General features: G+C 46.4%; 1 protein-coding gene across 1 annotated transcript in view; it reads left to right on the top strand.

The window, feature by feature from the left end:
- The window catches only part of LOC146191701 (transmembrane 9 superfamily member 1-like), a 123,540-nt gene that overhangs the window by 270 nt on the left and 106,230 nt on the right, over positions 1–17,040 (top strand). Inside the window, exon 2 of the mRNA XM_084602218.1 lies at positions 4,313–4,402. Coding sequence (XP_084458344.1) covers positions 4,313–4,402 — 90 coding nt within the window. The remainder of the gene's footprint in view (positions 1–4,312; positions 4,403–17,040) is intronic.

The raw sequence follows: 17,040 nt of genomic DNA, 5'->3' as shown, positions 1-17,040 counted from the left end.
TTTATTTCCTTTTCATCGCCGTCGCGCAATCCACAAAAGGGTACGCGCGCTTTCTGTTGACCCTCAGATACGGTTCGTCAAACATCGCCGCTCGTTACGGTCTCTCCCTCCTCGTCGTCGAGGATTGCTCGCGCTGCTTTAACGCTGATCGGCGGCGTTTGATTGCGTCTACCCTACTCTACGCAGCGCAGCGACGATGAACAATCATTCGCGCTTATTCCGTCGCCCTGATTTATTGACAACGAATCTCGGTGCCCGTAGCCGCTTCTTTTGCTCCGGGAGGATTTGTACCTTGAGCGCTGGAGTCATTACCAAACGTGACGGCGCCGCCGTGGTCGTGTTTTACGTTGCTGCTGTTGCAATTTAATCATATCGTTCGCGATGGAACATGGGCTCTTTTGCCAGTCTTTTCATCTCGATCTTACTTTCGTTTCTCATGAGTTGGTTGATGTCGTGAACGACTTCTGCTCTGCCTCGTGAACCGGTAGCTGGCTACACGTCACGCTGCTAAAGCTGCACGACACGCATTCTCCGCGATACAGAAGTGTCAGGAGAGAGGTTTCGCATGGAACGTTGCCCGACATTCGCCGGCTCTGCGTCGTAATTCAGCCGCGCCTCGCGTCCCGTCTTATATTAATTGCCGAGCGCCCGGATTTCCGCGGAATTGCCTCGCGTCGTCTTCGTCGTCGTCGTAGCAGCTACTGCTTTTCCGCCACGGCGGTCGTTGCTTGGAGGAGGGGTTATATTTTGTCGCACGGGGAACGGTTCTACCGCTGTGGTCGCGATTGCGACCCCCTTTTTTATTTTCGGTTCTGGTTTCGGCGGCGGCGGGCGCAGTTAAGCGGAAAGTGTACCGTTTGCCGAAGACCTTTTGCAACAACATTCAGACCTTTTGAAAAGCGCTCTTATATTGGGAGGGACCCCCCCGCTCGCGCGTGAGCCGGTTTTTATGTGCCTAGGCGTCAGTTTCGCTCACGTATACGTCTCGACGGCTTCACTGATGCGCGCTCATACTTCAGAAAAGTTTACAGCTCCGAAGACGCCAGGTTCAACAAAGGCGGAGAGCGCGCCTTACGTATACCTGTGGCTGAGCCGGGAAGCGCAATTTACAGGAGGCTTAGAGCGAACTGCCAAGGAGACAAAAGCGTCTCGAACGAGACCCGCAGCTGCGTGAATGCGACGCTTCGTGCCGAGTTTTACTTACGAGCTGCCTCTGTTGTTGCGGCAGCAGAAACGACACATACGAAAAAGGGTGAAGTTGGAGGGTGGGGGGGGGGGGGGGGGGGGGGGCGCCTGGGCCTCTTGTCTTTTTATAGTGATCTCGTACGCGTGCCTGTGGTTTAGGAGGGGTTAGGCCATAAAACCGGCGCGCACTGAAAATGAATAAGTATATGCTCTCTCGTGCCATTTTCCCAAGTCCTCAGAGTCAGATGCAATTTTGGCATGTCACAGCATCTCTCCACCCACAAGATGTAGTGAATCATATGGGCCCTTGTTATGCAGCTGTTAAGCTGCCAAGGTTTGGTATTAATAAAGCAGAGAATGAAGGAACTTGCTTATTTGAGCTGTGTGTCAAGTAATGTTTGTGATACTACTGGCACAGTAGTCTGAAAAATTGCCCATGGGCTGTATGGCAGCATCCATTTCTCGGATGTCAGTTAATGAAAGACAAGACCATGCATACGACAGAACTTGAATATGTGCTCAACTGAAGGAATTAAAAAAACACACTCAAAGCTTGTCGTACATAGAAGGCAGCTTCTAGAAATTGATTACTACGGGTTGGGGAACTGGCATTTATCACTACATGTGTGCGACTGCCTCACAATAAATAGAAGTGTAGCATTTGATTCTCTCACAGCTGCTTTCAAGTAACGCTTTAGGATTAACTATGTTAAAGCAATGCCCAAATGTTGTGGTGTGTTCATACTGTTTTCAAGTGGGATAAAGTAGGATTCCTCTGCCTCCATCATTAATACATGAGCGCTCCTTCTTGCTACTTGCTATATCTGTGATCACCAAGATGCTATGTCCTGTTGGAATCAACATTCCCTCCCACTGGCACTACTCTCTGGCTTAATTGTATGTGCATAGAAATCTTTCAGAGTAGGGTAAAAAAAAAAATTTCTTATTGGAATTTTGCTTTGTAATTGCCATTAGTAAGCATGGATCACCACATGGAATTCGCCAGCACTCAATAAATGAATTTTTTATTCGGTAGTTTCAGTTTTAGCCTCAGGTTCCTTCCTGACCGGAGATTCTGTTGTTGCAGATGGGTCTGAGATTAGCTGTTTTTTAGTTCTAATCCACATAAGCTCTTACACTAAGCTGCTCTAGAAACTGGAATGACAGTATCTGGACAGAGCTATTGAAGATTTTGTAGGGTCTCACGTGATTTTATACTCACTTGTGTGATATTGGAACCATCATTTGACAACCTGAAACCAAAACTATGTGGCAGATTACATTCAGTTACTAGTTATACAATTTATATTTCAAAGCAGAAACACACTAATAAAGATTGCATTATACTGCTAAGCACTAATTATAACCACTATGCATCCATCCTAAGTAGCACTATTTAGTACTATTAATCAGTACTGATAATTAAAAACTAAGTATGTCATTAAGCAACAGTGCATAATGTCTAGAAAATGCAATAGCACCATGTAATTCAGGATTAGCATCAGCGTTGTGAACGAAAAATCATGGACATAGCATTGGCAAGTGGTTGCTGGCAGGTGATATGGCCGATCACTGAGTCTTCCATGGTTTGTGCGACTTAATGTGACCACATATTATCGGCAAGTTGGGAGGAGCTGCTAACTCGGCTCGCGCATTGGACATGAGAAGATGGATTAAGAATCAACTTTCCATCGCTCTCGAATGCAATGTCAGTCATACTACTCCTAGGCCATGCAGGCACGTTCATACAGCTGCTTGTTTAAAGTGGGGCTTTATATGGTCGGATGGTAGCCTACGGAACCTTTGGTGATCCCATAGCCATCCATCCTGCAGACAAGGCAATTATAGAAGAAAACACATTTATAAAATTTGGCATATACAAACGACCCCAAACACTGTCAACCGGACGAGAGGCAACATTCCCGGTGTGTACCCGCAGGGTCTTCGCTCGCCACCTCACAGAGGAAATAAAGATGCCAGCAAGCACTGCTGTACCTTCCAGCAACGTGCTCAACATATAAATTTTAAGCCCCCCTCCCATTCCTTTCGCACCCTGCGTACCCTCTCCCCTTCCTGTATTCTCCCCCTCCTCGCCTCTCCTTTCCTTTAAAGTGGCATACAGCAAAGCCCCCCTGTCACCTCTGAGGAAGGAGCCGAGCTGGCTCCAAAAATCTGGTTTTTCCTAAAAAAGTGGTGGTTGGAAAATTTTTAGGTTTCACATATACATAATTTTGTAGTGGCAAGGAACGTGAACGAGGATTATCATGAAAACAATGCTGACTGACAAGATAGTGGGATGTATGGGGTTCCGTATCCAAAAGTGATGTCGGCCATAAGTGACATCTTTGCGAGGGGCTCTGGTAATTTAAACTGCTTTGGAGTTTTAAATTCTCACTATAATTGCAAAGTTACGCAGTACAAGGGTGCCTTGCATTTTGCCTCCACTAGTCGCCACGGCCAGAATTGCACCTGCATCCTCGGGGTTAGCAGTCGGCGCTCTAATTGCTGAGCCACCATCGCAAGATAACTGACAAGACCGCGGTGCAGAACACAAAGCCTGCATAATTTGTAGTAATAGTGCTGACTTGAAACAAGTCTCATTGTGCCCTGTTGTAGCTATGTATGCAGTGTTGAGTTGGGCACATGTTTGGGCAGCTCATGTTTAACCAGTCATTTCTGTCTGGTAATGACTGTTCAGGAACTCTTGAGGTGGGGACAGAAACAGGTTTGGTAAAAAAGCTCTGTTTGGCGCTGCACTCTACAATACTTCATTTTCTTTTTCCTTCAAGTTTGAATTATGGAGGTATGTTTCGATGTAGAAATATGCGCGCTTTACATACAGGTTCACTGTAGTGGCCCCCTCCTCACCAAGTACATGCACTGAGAACCAGAGACATTTCTTTTTTTCCTTTTTTTTTTTTTCATTCATAAAGGGACAGTGTTGTTGAGTGCTGGCAAGATCTCTCTTGGCACCGTCACTGATCGTGGTTGCTACCCACAACACGTGTTTCGGTCGGTGCTTTCTGTCCGCATTGTTCCAGAATATTTTGTAGCTTACTTATTTTTCTGCTAGTGCTTGTTTACTGGGTTATCAAAACCACTTTTTGCTTTGTTTTTCAACTTGCAGGTGATGTTGTACGTGAACAAGGTTGGACCTTACTTCAACCCTCACGAGACGTACCACTACTACCAACTACCAGTATGCCGGCCAGACAAGGTCAGATTTGATTCTATTCTGGGCATGTGAAGTGTAATACCCTCCAATTGGGCAGCACTTCGTTAGTTGATCTTATGAGAAGAAACTTCTAAAGGGAGGAGGGAGACACTTCCGATTAAGTATTATATACTCATTAGATTTTTTTTTTAATAAATTCTGTCAACTGTTTAATTCAAGAACTAGATCCTAGCGCAGTTGCAGAGGCAAGGCCTCTAGCCGCCAGGACAGACTGTTGTCTGTGACTTACATGCTCTATTTTGACTGTAGTGGTGCTTCTTGGATTACTATGTGTGGAACTGAAGTTCACACTCACAAGGCTCCCTTCCTATACCTCCCCTCTTCTTGCCCATTGCAGTACTGTTCTTCATTTGGCACATGTATTTTCCCTTAGTCCTTGAAGACACTATGATCATGTTATTGTATTTCTTGGCTGAAAATTCAGATACGCATAGACATAATCACACCTCGGGTCAATTTTTCGCTTCCATGTTCTGGGTAGTGAAGTATTCATTTTTCCAAACTTTTCCACGGTTCATGTTCAGGAGCTTTTGTTGAGTTTAGCGAAGGTGTAAAATTTCTCAAGCATGAAAGACTACTCTTTATGAATGCTGTCCCTGCGGCAGGAATGTTTTGTGGGCATTTAAACCATCTGATTTCCCCCTCTCCCAGATGAACCTTTGATCTCCTTTCACTACTACTCATTGATTTTCAAGGTTTCAATCTTCTCTCATCATTGGCATTCTGCTGGAAGCTTTGGCGCTATATTGCACCGTCCTTACGTTTCCCACTGAAATGCTGTTGTGCTTATTTCTGTTTTGTTTATCCCTTTCTTCTTCTTTTTTTATCTTTTGTGTGGTCTGATGCACTGCAGGCACTTTTCTCAGTGGATACTAAAGATTCGCAGTGCTGTTCATGTCAACATCTTGTGTCAAAGACTTAAAAAGTTGATTGCAAAGCAGGGTGGTTTGTAACTGTTCCTCGCCTTGCCTTTCATACTGCTGACCATCATGATTTTGGCATTCTAGTCATTAGTCTTTTTCTTGGTTATGTGTGCCTTATGTGTGCACTGCTTAGTGGGCCAAGGATGTTACGGATCACAGTTCTGTAGCTGTTTCCAGAATGCTTCAAAGTTTGGGGCAACACTGGAACCTCCTGAGCATTTTCCTGATTTATATTTCCTCTCCACTGTTCTGCCTGCTTGCATCTTTTGGCGAGTTCCTGCTGCTCATATGCAAGCTAAATGAGTCCAATGATATGGCATGTGCAATAGGTACATAAAGGCTTATTTTACAGAGATTGTTAGAAAAAGGCCTTAGTTCTGTTGCTCTGGTGCAGTGGTTAGGGTGCTTGACTACTGTGCCCAAGGATGCAGGATCGAATCCTGACTGTGGCGGCCACTTTTCGACAGCGACGAAAAGCAAGGCGCTTGTGTGCTGTGCGATGTCAGTGGACGTTAAGGAACCCCAGGTGGTTGAAATTTCCGAAGCCCTCCTCTACAGCATTTCTCATAGCCCAAGTCACTTTGGGACGTTAAAACCCATAAACCAAACCAAACCAGAAAAAGGCCAGTAGAAAAAAGAAGCTGCTTTTTTACTCGAAGTCACGCATTGTGTTGTCCACCATGGCATAGTTTGTCTCTGGCGCATAAAATTAGGATTAAAGTACTGGCTTTGTTTTGGCTGCTTTTCTGAGAGATCTCTGCAGTCTTCCCTTCATTAAGTTCCACAGCAGTTTGCTGAGGTAGATTGCTGTTGCCTCTTTAGCTTGCTACTGTATTTCTTCTGTGCTGTGGAAAGATTTGTTTCAGCTCCTCTGTAGCGCTGAGAGGGTAGACATCAGCTGCTTGCTTTCATCCATTTTTCGCATGAACTGCTCAAACAAATGCGTACTGAGGACAGTCTGAAGTTGGCCAGTATCGGTACAGGGCACCGCATCCTAATCGTAGAGACACCATTCCTACCAGAAATGGATCTGCCATAAGCTACAAAATACCTGGAAATGAAATACAGGTGTTGCCATCACCTGCTTGTCAATAGTGACGTTTGATCAGGTATCCTGGAGGCTACACTGCACTACCATTCACTTCAAAACAGCGAAAACTGGACCTTTTCAGCAAGAATGTCGCAAAATGGTATTGACTGGTTGGAAAACTTTTCAATTCAATTTTCTCGCCCACAAATGCATATTTTGCCTCGAGAAACAGGTTGACATGGCAAGAAAAACCCAGGGAATCAATTTTAGGAAAGAAGCTCACTTGAGCCGAGTTGTGCTTAGTGTATCGTTAATAGCTGTGTGGTGGCTAAGTATTTTATCCGAAGTGTTGGAGCTTTGTTGAACAATAAAATGAGGCGGCGTGAAGGTAAAGATGAAAAAGAAAAACATGAGCCTTGTGTACATCATGGTTCATTGAAGAGGGCCACATAAATGTGTTCGGCACTCTCATAATGATATTTTTAGATCAAGCGGTCAGTAATTTTTTATCAGTCGATGCAACAGCAGAAAAATGCAAAGGTTTGACATGACTAAACCTAGCACAGCACGGAAAATCTCTAGTTTGGCATAGTTTATCTGTGTAGATTGAGTAGATACAAATTTCATTGGCGCTGTCTTGTCGCCATCACCCCCCAAAGGCATGCTCATGAGGACAACAGTGATGCATGTCACCCATGTAGCCTGTAGCAAATAGGTATAAAGTCCTGCTTTAACCAAGCCGTACAAACGTGCCTGTGTGGTCTAGGGGCAGCGTGTTTAACTTGAGATCCAGGGGTCCTGGATAATGGATTTTGATCTCGCCCTCCCATCCTAACGGCGAAGACCGAGTAGGCAGCGCCAGCCGATTTGGCGATGCACAAAACACGTTGAGATGGTTAGACCTCATGAAGTAGTGCTTTCACACTAAAAGTGAGCAAAGGGTGCTTCTAGAATTGCTGGAATGTTAATGCAAATCACCAAGCACAGTACACTGTTTGGAATATTTTAATTCATACTTTTTAAAGAATTTGACAGTCTTAGGTTCAATCAGTGACTTGGTTTGGACGAGTCAGTTCACTTTTGATCAGGTACATGCTTGTGCAAAAAAGACAGGGCGGAATGACAGAACACACAAGACATCCACAGAGTGCAACTTCTAACTGGCTTCCTTCATGCTGCCTTTTCGAATTCCACATTGGGAACTGGCAATTCCAGTTGGCAACTGAATCTTTTTACCTCCATGTTTGCCGTAGAATCATGCAAATAAGATCTTGTCTTAAAAATACTTAAGCTTGAAGGTTTATACTCAGCCTGGTAGAGTATTTCTATGCATCCGCCAGGTATGTTGTTTTGCAGAAGCTGCTCAAGTGTTACAACTTTTTTTTTGTCGATTTTATTGCTTTAAAGAAGACCCAGCTGCTTCCATTTCAGCCTTTGGTACTTATGATTAGTCAGTTTATCAATTAATGATGCAGGCAACATAATTATTTAACAAGCTTATCAAGCCTGTTTCAAACTATACACCGCCATATATATTTTCCTTGCAGAATTCCTAAAGTTGGCAGCAGTTATGTTCTCATCCTCAAATTTTTGCTGGCATTCCTTGGGGTGGCATTGCATTTGTCTTAACTTCAACAAGAGGTGTGCGTCTGATAGATAAAGGGGTACCAACATTATGACTGTGTATTAATATTCAAGAAAGGAACTAAGTGGTCGCTCCACTTCAGCGTAGCTTGCCTTCTTCATATTGTAGTTCACTATTGCATGCAGTTATAGAGCTGCTAGTGTTCCTAGACAGATGTCTTGAAGAGTGATTGTGGGCAGTTTCTGTAGCCCTTCGCTTTTAGGCCTTGCACATCATTCCTCGACTTTGTTGCTGCCAATCACTCGCCTGCCGGTTGGCCTTGCCAAAATCGTGAGCAGGCTTGCAATTTCTTGCGTGACATCGAAACTTTGGCTCTTTTATGGCTGATTGCTTACTGCGAACGTGCAGTTCTAAGTCTATATGCTAATGACCATGTTTCGATGCTCGTCATGCATTAGTTCCACAGGGTTAGTGTGCTTGCTTTAGAGTGGCAGAGGCAGCTGCACAGCCGTGACACTCTCTCCTCATTTTCGCAGTGTTGGCAGTCACTGTGGTGCACCTTTTTGTAGCCAGTTGCTGTTCACTTTCAGGGCAAGTGAGTGCACTTGTAAGGCTGTTAGTCACTATCATGATATCTATCTGGAACTCATTTAACACAGGTTGCCAAAAACAATGAGTTTGAAAGCTTGGGAGAGCTCTTATCCAACATTGTGCACAGAATCCAAGCATCAGAGCAAAGATTCCTTAAACACTTCGAGCCACACCGTGCCAAAGCTTTCATTCCGTTTGTCTCCTGAAACTTATTACATTGTTAGCTTTATGGAAAGCATGTCTTCAGTCAGGCATGCCTCATGCTGCACCTTTAGCGGTAGATAAATAGTTGGAGCTCTATGTCGGGCCAACATCGTCGTCTGCGGAACAGCTGTGCCAGTTTCGCCATCTTGACAAAGTAACACAGTTTCTTGTTTCTAGTATGTTCCAGCTTTCCGTTTCCATAGGAGCGAGTAACGCTTACTATTTGATTTGATCCGGACCGTAGTTTAATTATTCGAAGCATTCGAACCTTCTGAATTTGTGGAAATGGCGAGTTTTTTTTTTTCTTTTTTTTTTGCCATAACTCGCGGCCGGCCAGCCAGCTCGAATTCCATTAAGTGTTTGCAAGTTGTAGCACCTCAGTCAGCTTGCTCTGTATAATTCTAAATGGCGCATGAAAGCAATGCGTTGACGCAACGGTAGTCGATAGCCTGTGCAGCTGGCGCCCCGCCGCCCATCGGGTCACAAAAGGAGGGGCGGCACCACGCCATAGCATTGGGCCACGACGGAGTCGACGAAAGGAGTGCCAGTGTGCGGTCGTTTGTCGATCACTGCATCATACACGACAAGCGCGGTGCGTGCGGAAACGCGACTTGAGAAGATCGCGTAAGGGCCAACGCTGCGCGGCACGCGTCTGCTCCTGCGTTCGGTATCGGTGACTAATTTCATCCTGCACAATTTTCATATGTTACCGGTGAGGAACAAGGAGGAAGAAGAAGAAAAAAAGCCCCGGAGTTAGGCTTACGCAGTGTTGCACCTCGCGGCTTATAGTTTCGTTTTTATTAATGTGACGTCATTTTCGCTTATCGCGCTGCTATATGTGCGCCGAGGCCGGTGTGGAAGGGCTATGGTCTGATACAATTGAAGTCTGCAGTAACCGCTACACGCGAATCTTTCGTGACAGGAAGTAATCCGCTGTTAAGGTTTTTCTGGTTACATAAATAAAGAGCTAACCACCATACAAATCACAAGCTCGATAGTTTAGATGCTTCTAGCTTGTTTGGTGTATTCGGATATGAAAAGTTGGCTGTGTTTACTATTCAGCGGAGTAATACACACGCTGGTAACATGCGTCGGCCATAGTTATCAACTGCTTCTTTTTAAATTGTATCTTACTGTGGGACGGTTTACGCCCCGCCGATAACCGCGCGCACTATATCCGCTAGGACGGCAAGTCTATGCATTCTGGCGTCGCGAGGAGGCGCGGAAGAATGAAATGTTCCCGCACGTGTCGTGATCCCCAGTTTTTCCCTTAGTTTTTCCCTCGATCCCTTAGTGACCCCTTATTTTTTCGAGGCGTATTTTTTTTTTAGCTTTGTCTTTTACAGCATTGCCGTCACTTCGCCAGTGCGGAGATATCCGGAACCTTGCACTGCTTCAAGGTTCAGCATATTATTAGCAGCAGCTCAGCTTTCCGTTAGCCTTGTTATGTGAGCACTGTTTAAAAGTGTCATGTTAACTTTTTCATTGAGCACAGTAGTGTTCTACTTTTGGCGAAAAGATAGCGGTTTCGCCGTTAGTACGCTGTAATCGCCCCGCCGGCGTAGCGCTGTGGTTAGGCCGTTCGACTACTGTGCCCAAGGGCTCGGCGGCAGCTTATCGCCGGAAGTGAAAAACCGGGCTGCCGCGTGCTGTGCGATGTCCGTGCACGCTAAAGAACCCCAGGTGGTCGGAATTTCCGGACCTCTCCACTACGGCGTCCCTCATAGCCTGAGTCGCTTTGGAACGTTAAACCCCATGATCAAAATCAGGCGCTGTAATCTGCCGATGCACGCTAACATTTACACCCCCCCCCCGCGCACACGCACGCACGCACACACACACACACACACACACACACACACACACACACACACACACACACACACACACACACACACACACACACACACACACAAAGAAAAAAAAAGCTCTACGGGGTCGAAATTATGATGAGCAACGCCTTATTTCTTTCCCTGCTTCATTCCTCCCTCCCGTGACGCGCCAATACATTTACTGCGCCTTAGTCTATAGCGCTTTTCGCTATTTCCCAAGTCAGACATAAAACTAATGCCGCTAGTCATCTATAGCACACCAGCAGGCGTGGGCGCAAAGACTGTATTCTTGCACGGCCGCTCGATGGAAGCGCACTGGGTGCGGCCTGCTGCGTCGCGCCGCCGTCAATGGGCAAGCGCGTCCTTGGGGAGTTTACAGTTGCGCCCGCTATTTCTGCTGAGGGCGCCACCGTTCGGGGACACGTCGCCGCCGGGGTCGCCGGCTCTGAGCGCGCGGTTTGCTTCCTTTCTGGACGCATTCGCCTCGTGTCTGCGTGGTAAACGCAAACTCTTTTTGTGTGCGCGTGTGCAAACACGTTAATGTTTAGACGGGATGCGTTTGTTTTTTAAGGCGAAAGCCATTCTAGGCTCATGGAGCGAAAATTTGTGCGCAGAAGCTGTGGCTGTAATCTGTGCGTCGCATCTGTGCACTGGTGTGTCTGTCGCAAAAGCGGACGCGCAAAGAGGGAGATTAAGAATGAAAATTATTGATGGTGATAGGTAATCAATAAAAGTTATAAATAGACATTGATAGAGGTAATGACTACTGCTAATGACTAATAATGGGTAATAATGACTAAAATTATTTGTAATGACCAGTATATCAAACTATGGCATGTAATGACCACAATTGATTAGAAATGAGTACAAGTGCTTAGCGATGTGTGGTGATGACTATAATAGCTAGGCATGACTCATCATTACTGCTAATGACTATGAAATTACCAATATGTGAAAGGATGACCTTTAATGACCACAACTGATTCTAAATGAGTAACCTTCTTAGTTATGAGTGGTAAGGGCTACAATGACTACGCAGGCAGACACATCATGACTGGGAAACGACCAATATATCAAACGACGACTTGAAATGAACTGTGGCAAACGATGAGAGGCAAATGATAAGACAAGGGTAGGCTTTCGCCGTCCTCCGCTTAAGAGACATCTAAGAGACCCTCAAATTTTATCTGCTGAGCTCGCTTCAGACAAAGGCAGTAGCGAGGAGTGGAAATGCACTCGCTTCCTTTGAAATGAAAGCGGCGCTGAGGTTAAAAGTCCAGATGCTGAAGCATAATGCCCTATCAGCGGCCATTGAATTTGCTACAAGGGACAGTAGATTGGACTTGTTGGTGATAAATTATAGGTTAACAGTACAAACAACGTGACGGGAACTTAGGAGAAGAGGCGGCACAACCGCGCTAGTTGTGTCGTCCTCTTTTCCTGTGTACCCGTCACGTTGTTTAACCTATTTAGTTACCATAAAGCTGACCAGTGAACTAAGATTTTTACCGATGTGTTGTGAAGCAGATGAACATGATGAGGTAGCACCAGAAGCTTTTCTCGCAGGTTATGCTGCGAGGACATATCAGAAAACGGTACGAAGCGTTTTTTTTTTTTTTTTTTTGTTATATAAGCATAGAATTTGTTCTATATTTTGCCGCGCTAGTCTGAGTGGCCTTGCAGGCAAAGTAGTCTGTGCATACATTTGTTTATACTGTTGAGACTGTTTGAGCCGATGCGATAAACTGAAAAGCCCCGTTCCACAGAAAATCCGGCGCCCGCTCTGTCGGCAGAAAGTTGGAAAAATACCTCTCTGGTAAGAGGCACGTTCGTTGGTGATATGGCCAGACACCTTTGGCGCATTGAGAACACGACATGTTCAATGTGGTTGCCAAATCGGAGAGAGTCAACATGATGTAAGGGTGAAATGGGAATTATTGAAAGTGGGACCCTTAGATCCCAAGTCAGGCACGCTATACTCTTATATGGCATGTTCGTACGGCTTCAGTAAAAAGGGGCTTTATATAGCTATGTGTAGGGTGCTATTTCATATAATGCGGTGGATTAAGGCTGCATTCTAATGATATATGCGACAGAGGCAGCAATTACGGGAGACGGTGAATAAGCAGGTAGCAAAGAGCGGGTACCCTAACGAGGCTCTGCAAGGAGATTTAAAAACCCCAAGTTTTGTTTATCACTACCAGGTTGTTGCTTAATTTATGCGATATTTGGTGATGGTTTTGAGGCGACATATCAGTTATGCAAAAGCCTGTTGCAGGAAATATGTCAACTGAACCAGTTACAGGTTGATGAAAACCAAAGACAATGGAGGCTTGATGTACCCCGCAAAGAAAGTAATCAAGCTTTGTCAGCTTACGAGTACCTTCATTAACAGGAGGATGAAGTCTGAAGAGGTCCGGCGAAGTAGCAAGCTGTGTAAACTTTTGATTTCATCATTCTTTTCTCACTGTACACAGTACCTGTAGCTAATATATGAAAACAATGATCGTGCCCATGCTGAGGCGCTATGCAAGATATGGTTAAGTTGCGGCACCTACTGACTGCGAGCTGGGCTGGAAATGTCAACTCAACAGTGGAACGACATTTATGGCTATGGCATAAACCTCTCTCATGAAAGGTTTTCTATCTGCGATTGGTAATTTTTTTCCTTTTTTGTGTGGCCATTTAATAAACGTACTCGGCTGCTCGCTGAATTTCGGCTGCAGTTGCGCTCTGAAGCGTGAACATTCTTGTGATCGCAGCTAAGAGTTTCACAACAGGAACACTCGATGCGCGTTCTTTCATTGAAAATTACAAACCTGAAAAAAATTTACGGGTTTGCGAGCTGCCAATAAAAATGGTAATAAAAACTTTCGGCGCATATACGTAGCACCTTGAGGCAGACCGGCTCTATGAAGCGCGCTTAGTTCGGTGATGCAAAATGCGAGAAGCCATGATGGATAGCCTTCTGGCGTAAAAAGTTTAATGGTCTCCAACTAAGTCGAAGATTCCAGGTTATCATGTAGATTTAACCTAACAAACATCTTCATATTTCCAACGTAACATTTGTCAGAATGAGATAGAAATGTTAGTTACATGTCGTATTTTCACAGAGGTTGCTCACAGTAGGAAAATATATTTTTATTGGATAGCGCTGTCAGCTTAGAACAGGTTTACATAAATTTGTGTATAAAAGCTGTATGCAGGAATGGGTAAATGACCCACGGAATTCGCGACATAGTTAAGTGGTTATGCATTAGGCTACCATGGCAGCTGAACAACTTCGAATTGTTCACAGCCGGGTGACATTTTCGTGTGACAAACAACTTGATCCGAATGCAACATCACGGTAATGCGAGCTCTCCAATCGAGTGGCCTTGACCCACCGTCACATTAAGTTTTTCGGGGTACACTCCAGTATACATCGTTGCCGAGCAAGCGCTAGGTGCCGACATGGTCACACTAGACATGACAGTATATACTAATTCGTGTTGCCTAATTGTGTGAAGCGGAGCTCTTATATCCTTAAAATAAAAGGCTTCTACCACGCCGACGCCTCCCTGAAAGCGCAGCCAGGCGCAGCTCTCCGCGCGCGGCTGTCCCCGAACGGTGGCGCCGCGGCGGCGGCGACGGGAAGTAGGCGCCTCCCGCCGGTTTCGGGCGACGTAGCAGGCCGCACCTAGTGCGCTTCCATCGAGCGGCCGTGATTCTTGCATCACGCATCCCCATCCACCCGCGCTGCGTTGCGCTGCCCCTGTGTAAGCCGAGCGTATATTAGTTTTTGGCACCGACCTCGCGCGAAAGCCAGCCGCCTGTTTGCCTGTACGCCGCTAATCCTCGCGTCCTGCATCAGGTATACGCCACGTACGCAGGAACGATGCGGCTGCTTATCGCAGCTCGGTAGAGGTTTATTCTTGCGTACTACGTGCACTGCACGGTTCCTGGCGCGCGGCCGCGCCTCTGCGCGACCTCCACTGGGGATTTCTCTGGACCTGTACCCGTGTACGACGTCTGCAGCAGTGAGGGGCTCGTAAAGCAAATGCAGTGGGGAAAGCTGCTGGCTCTCCCATCGAAGTCTATCGTCTCGTTGACGGAACCGATGTCAGCCACCGACTCCACGTATTCGGTGACCGCGGTAAACGGAACGGCTCACAAGTTTCCCCGAGATTACCTTTAGTAAATGTTCGGGTTTACTGAGTCTGCGAAGTCTGCAAGGCTTCCGCTACAATTGTGCCCCGTCAAAGGGTCTTGCGGTGAGAAATTTGATGCCGGGAGTACTGAAGGATTACGACTGTAACATCTTGCACAGATATTTACTTAGAATTTTGGTCACTTTAGCAGACCATTCACTCGGCAGAACCGAATGTATACTTAATTTACATCTGACCGTAGTCCAGAACGACGGACTGAACTGATTGGTTTCTTGCTGCGTGCAACACCCCCTTTCAACTTTTCCAGCATTAACAACGCTTCCCAAGACACACATATATATAGGCAAGCAAAAAATGGTGTCAAAGCAGAGTACACAGACGGCATGACCCGAGTGACCACGAGTGGCCCGCCGAATCCCGGGTCCTGCCCGCGATCTTCACCACGTACGCGAAGCCCTCCCTTCAGAGACAGGAAAAACGACCGCACAAGCACAAAAATCATTTTTCGCCACGCGTCGTCTACGCTCCACCATCGCACCTTGTCGGTTGCTAACGTCGGCAAATTGATATAGCTTCGTTTCGTAGTCTTTCTTCGTAGAGCTCCTTTGGAGCTACCGCGATAAGCCGCCGTTGTCTTGGCCCTCCGATTTTCCCGAAATCGGCCATGTCCGTGACTTCGCTCGCCGCGTGTTCTGTTGCCGAAGCGACACCCGTCGAACCCCGTATGTAGCAAGTGCATCTCCTGTGTCGTACACGGGCTTGGCCGGCTCATCTTCTACGCGATATCTTGGCGCTCAAAGGCACCGCTAATCCGGTTGCAAACATCGCAGTAAAGCTAATCCGCTGCTGGTTCCCACGGCCCGATGGCCGCTTGCCTGCACAAAGGCTGCGTCGTCTCTGAAGATGGGCCGGTAGTTTGTGACCGCGTTATCATTTTGAACGGCTGCTGTATATGTGCGCCTCGCGCCGCGCGAACGCTGCGGGACTGGGAGCTGATACTTGGGCAGTTTGTCTGATACGTTGCCGTGTACGCATATACACCGACCTTTTAGCCCCGCCGGGGTGGCGGCAGTGGTTACGGCGCTCGACTGCTGTTCCCAAGGATGCGGGATCGAATCCCGGCCCCGGCCGCCGCTTTTCAATGGAGGCGAAAAGCAAGGCCCCCTTGTGCTGTGCGATGTCAGTGTACGTTAAAGAACCCCGGGTGGTAGAAATCTCCGGAGTCCTTCACTGCGGCGTCTCTCATAGCCTGAGTCGCTTTGGGACGTTAAATTCCATTAACCAAACCAAACCTTTGAACCGTTTAATGGTTTCCTTGGACTACGCTGTTGTGTAACGAGTTTTCCTTATTTTTATCGTGTACACAGCGCTAAAAGTTTAGACGAAAGCGTGTCGTTACTTCATGAACACACTTTTTGCGTACATGAATGTATACAAGGTGTCAGTCTTTTCAGCGTTATTCGCCCTACTAGCTGCAGTTGCGAAGTTTTTGATGCGCTTGATTATTGCGGAGCTACTCAAAATTTCTGGACCTAGACGGTTTTACCGCTGTTTTTCATCTTAGATGTTGGCGAAATCGACCGAGATAACTTCGTGTATACGAGACGCATAACGTACACATAGAATTATTTGTCTCACCGCATGCCATATCTTCACGAGGATTGTTACTGCCGCAGTTTGTAATGAAAGTGGTAACCGCTATGTTTCGGTGAGCCCAGGGATGAGGCCGATCGCCTGATGGAGGTAATAATATTCACATCACTTTTTATGCTGGAAGCAACGATAATGCAGGACATAGTAATATGGCGAGGTTGTGGAAACTCTAAAATCAGTGTTTGTGTTGCGGGTCCTAGACAACGAATAGTTCTTTAATTCACTGTGCGCACCTCCAGTCGGGCAGGAATTGTGCTACATTATGTAGCCTTGTTATGCTTAGTAATGTTAGATTATGCATTAAAACTTGCGTGGCGACCGCCCTTGTGTGAGCGTCCCTTCCCCCCCACCCCCTTACCCTTAAACTTGGCTGCTGATAATCTGTAAAAAAAGAAAAAAAAACAGCACAGATCGATTGCATTTCAACTGTGCATTAATTAGTGCCTTCGCGACACTTTCCGCGAGGTGTTACGATAGTATAGGGCGGTTGTTGTCTGCGATGCGCGGGGCTGCCACTGCTGACGACGCCTCGTTCCATTCAGATTCCACCCGGAAACGCTGTCGTACGGAGTGCCGTTTAACTGGTCTTGTGTGCTAGGCGTTCTCGACAGAATGGATAGAAAGGGTAATCGTGACGTTCGCTACTTATGC

Source organism: Amblyomma maculatum, chromosome 4 (genome assembly GCF_055883805.1).
Source record: "Amblyomma maculatum isolate TAMU_Amacu chromosome 4, ASM5588380v1, whole genome shotgun sequence".
Classification (NCBI taxonomy): Eukaryota; Metazoa; Arthropoda; class Arachnida; order Ixodida; family Ixodidae; genus Amblyomma; species Amblyomma maculatum.
The sequence above is the reverse complement of the archived record's forward strand: the minus strand, read 5'-3'. Positions and strand labels throughout refer to the sequence as shown.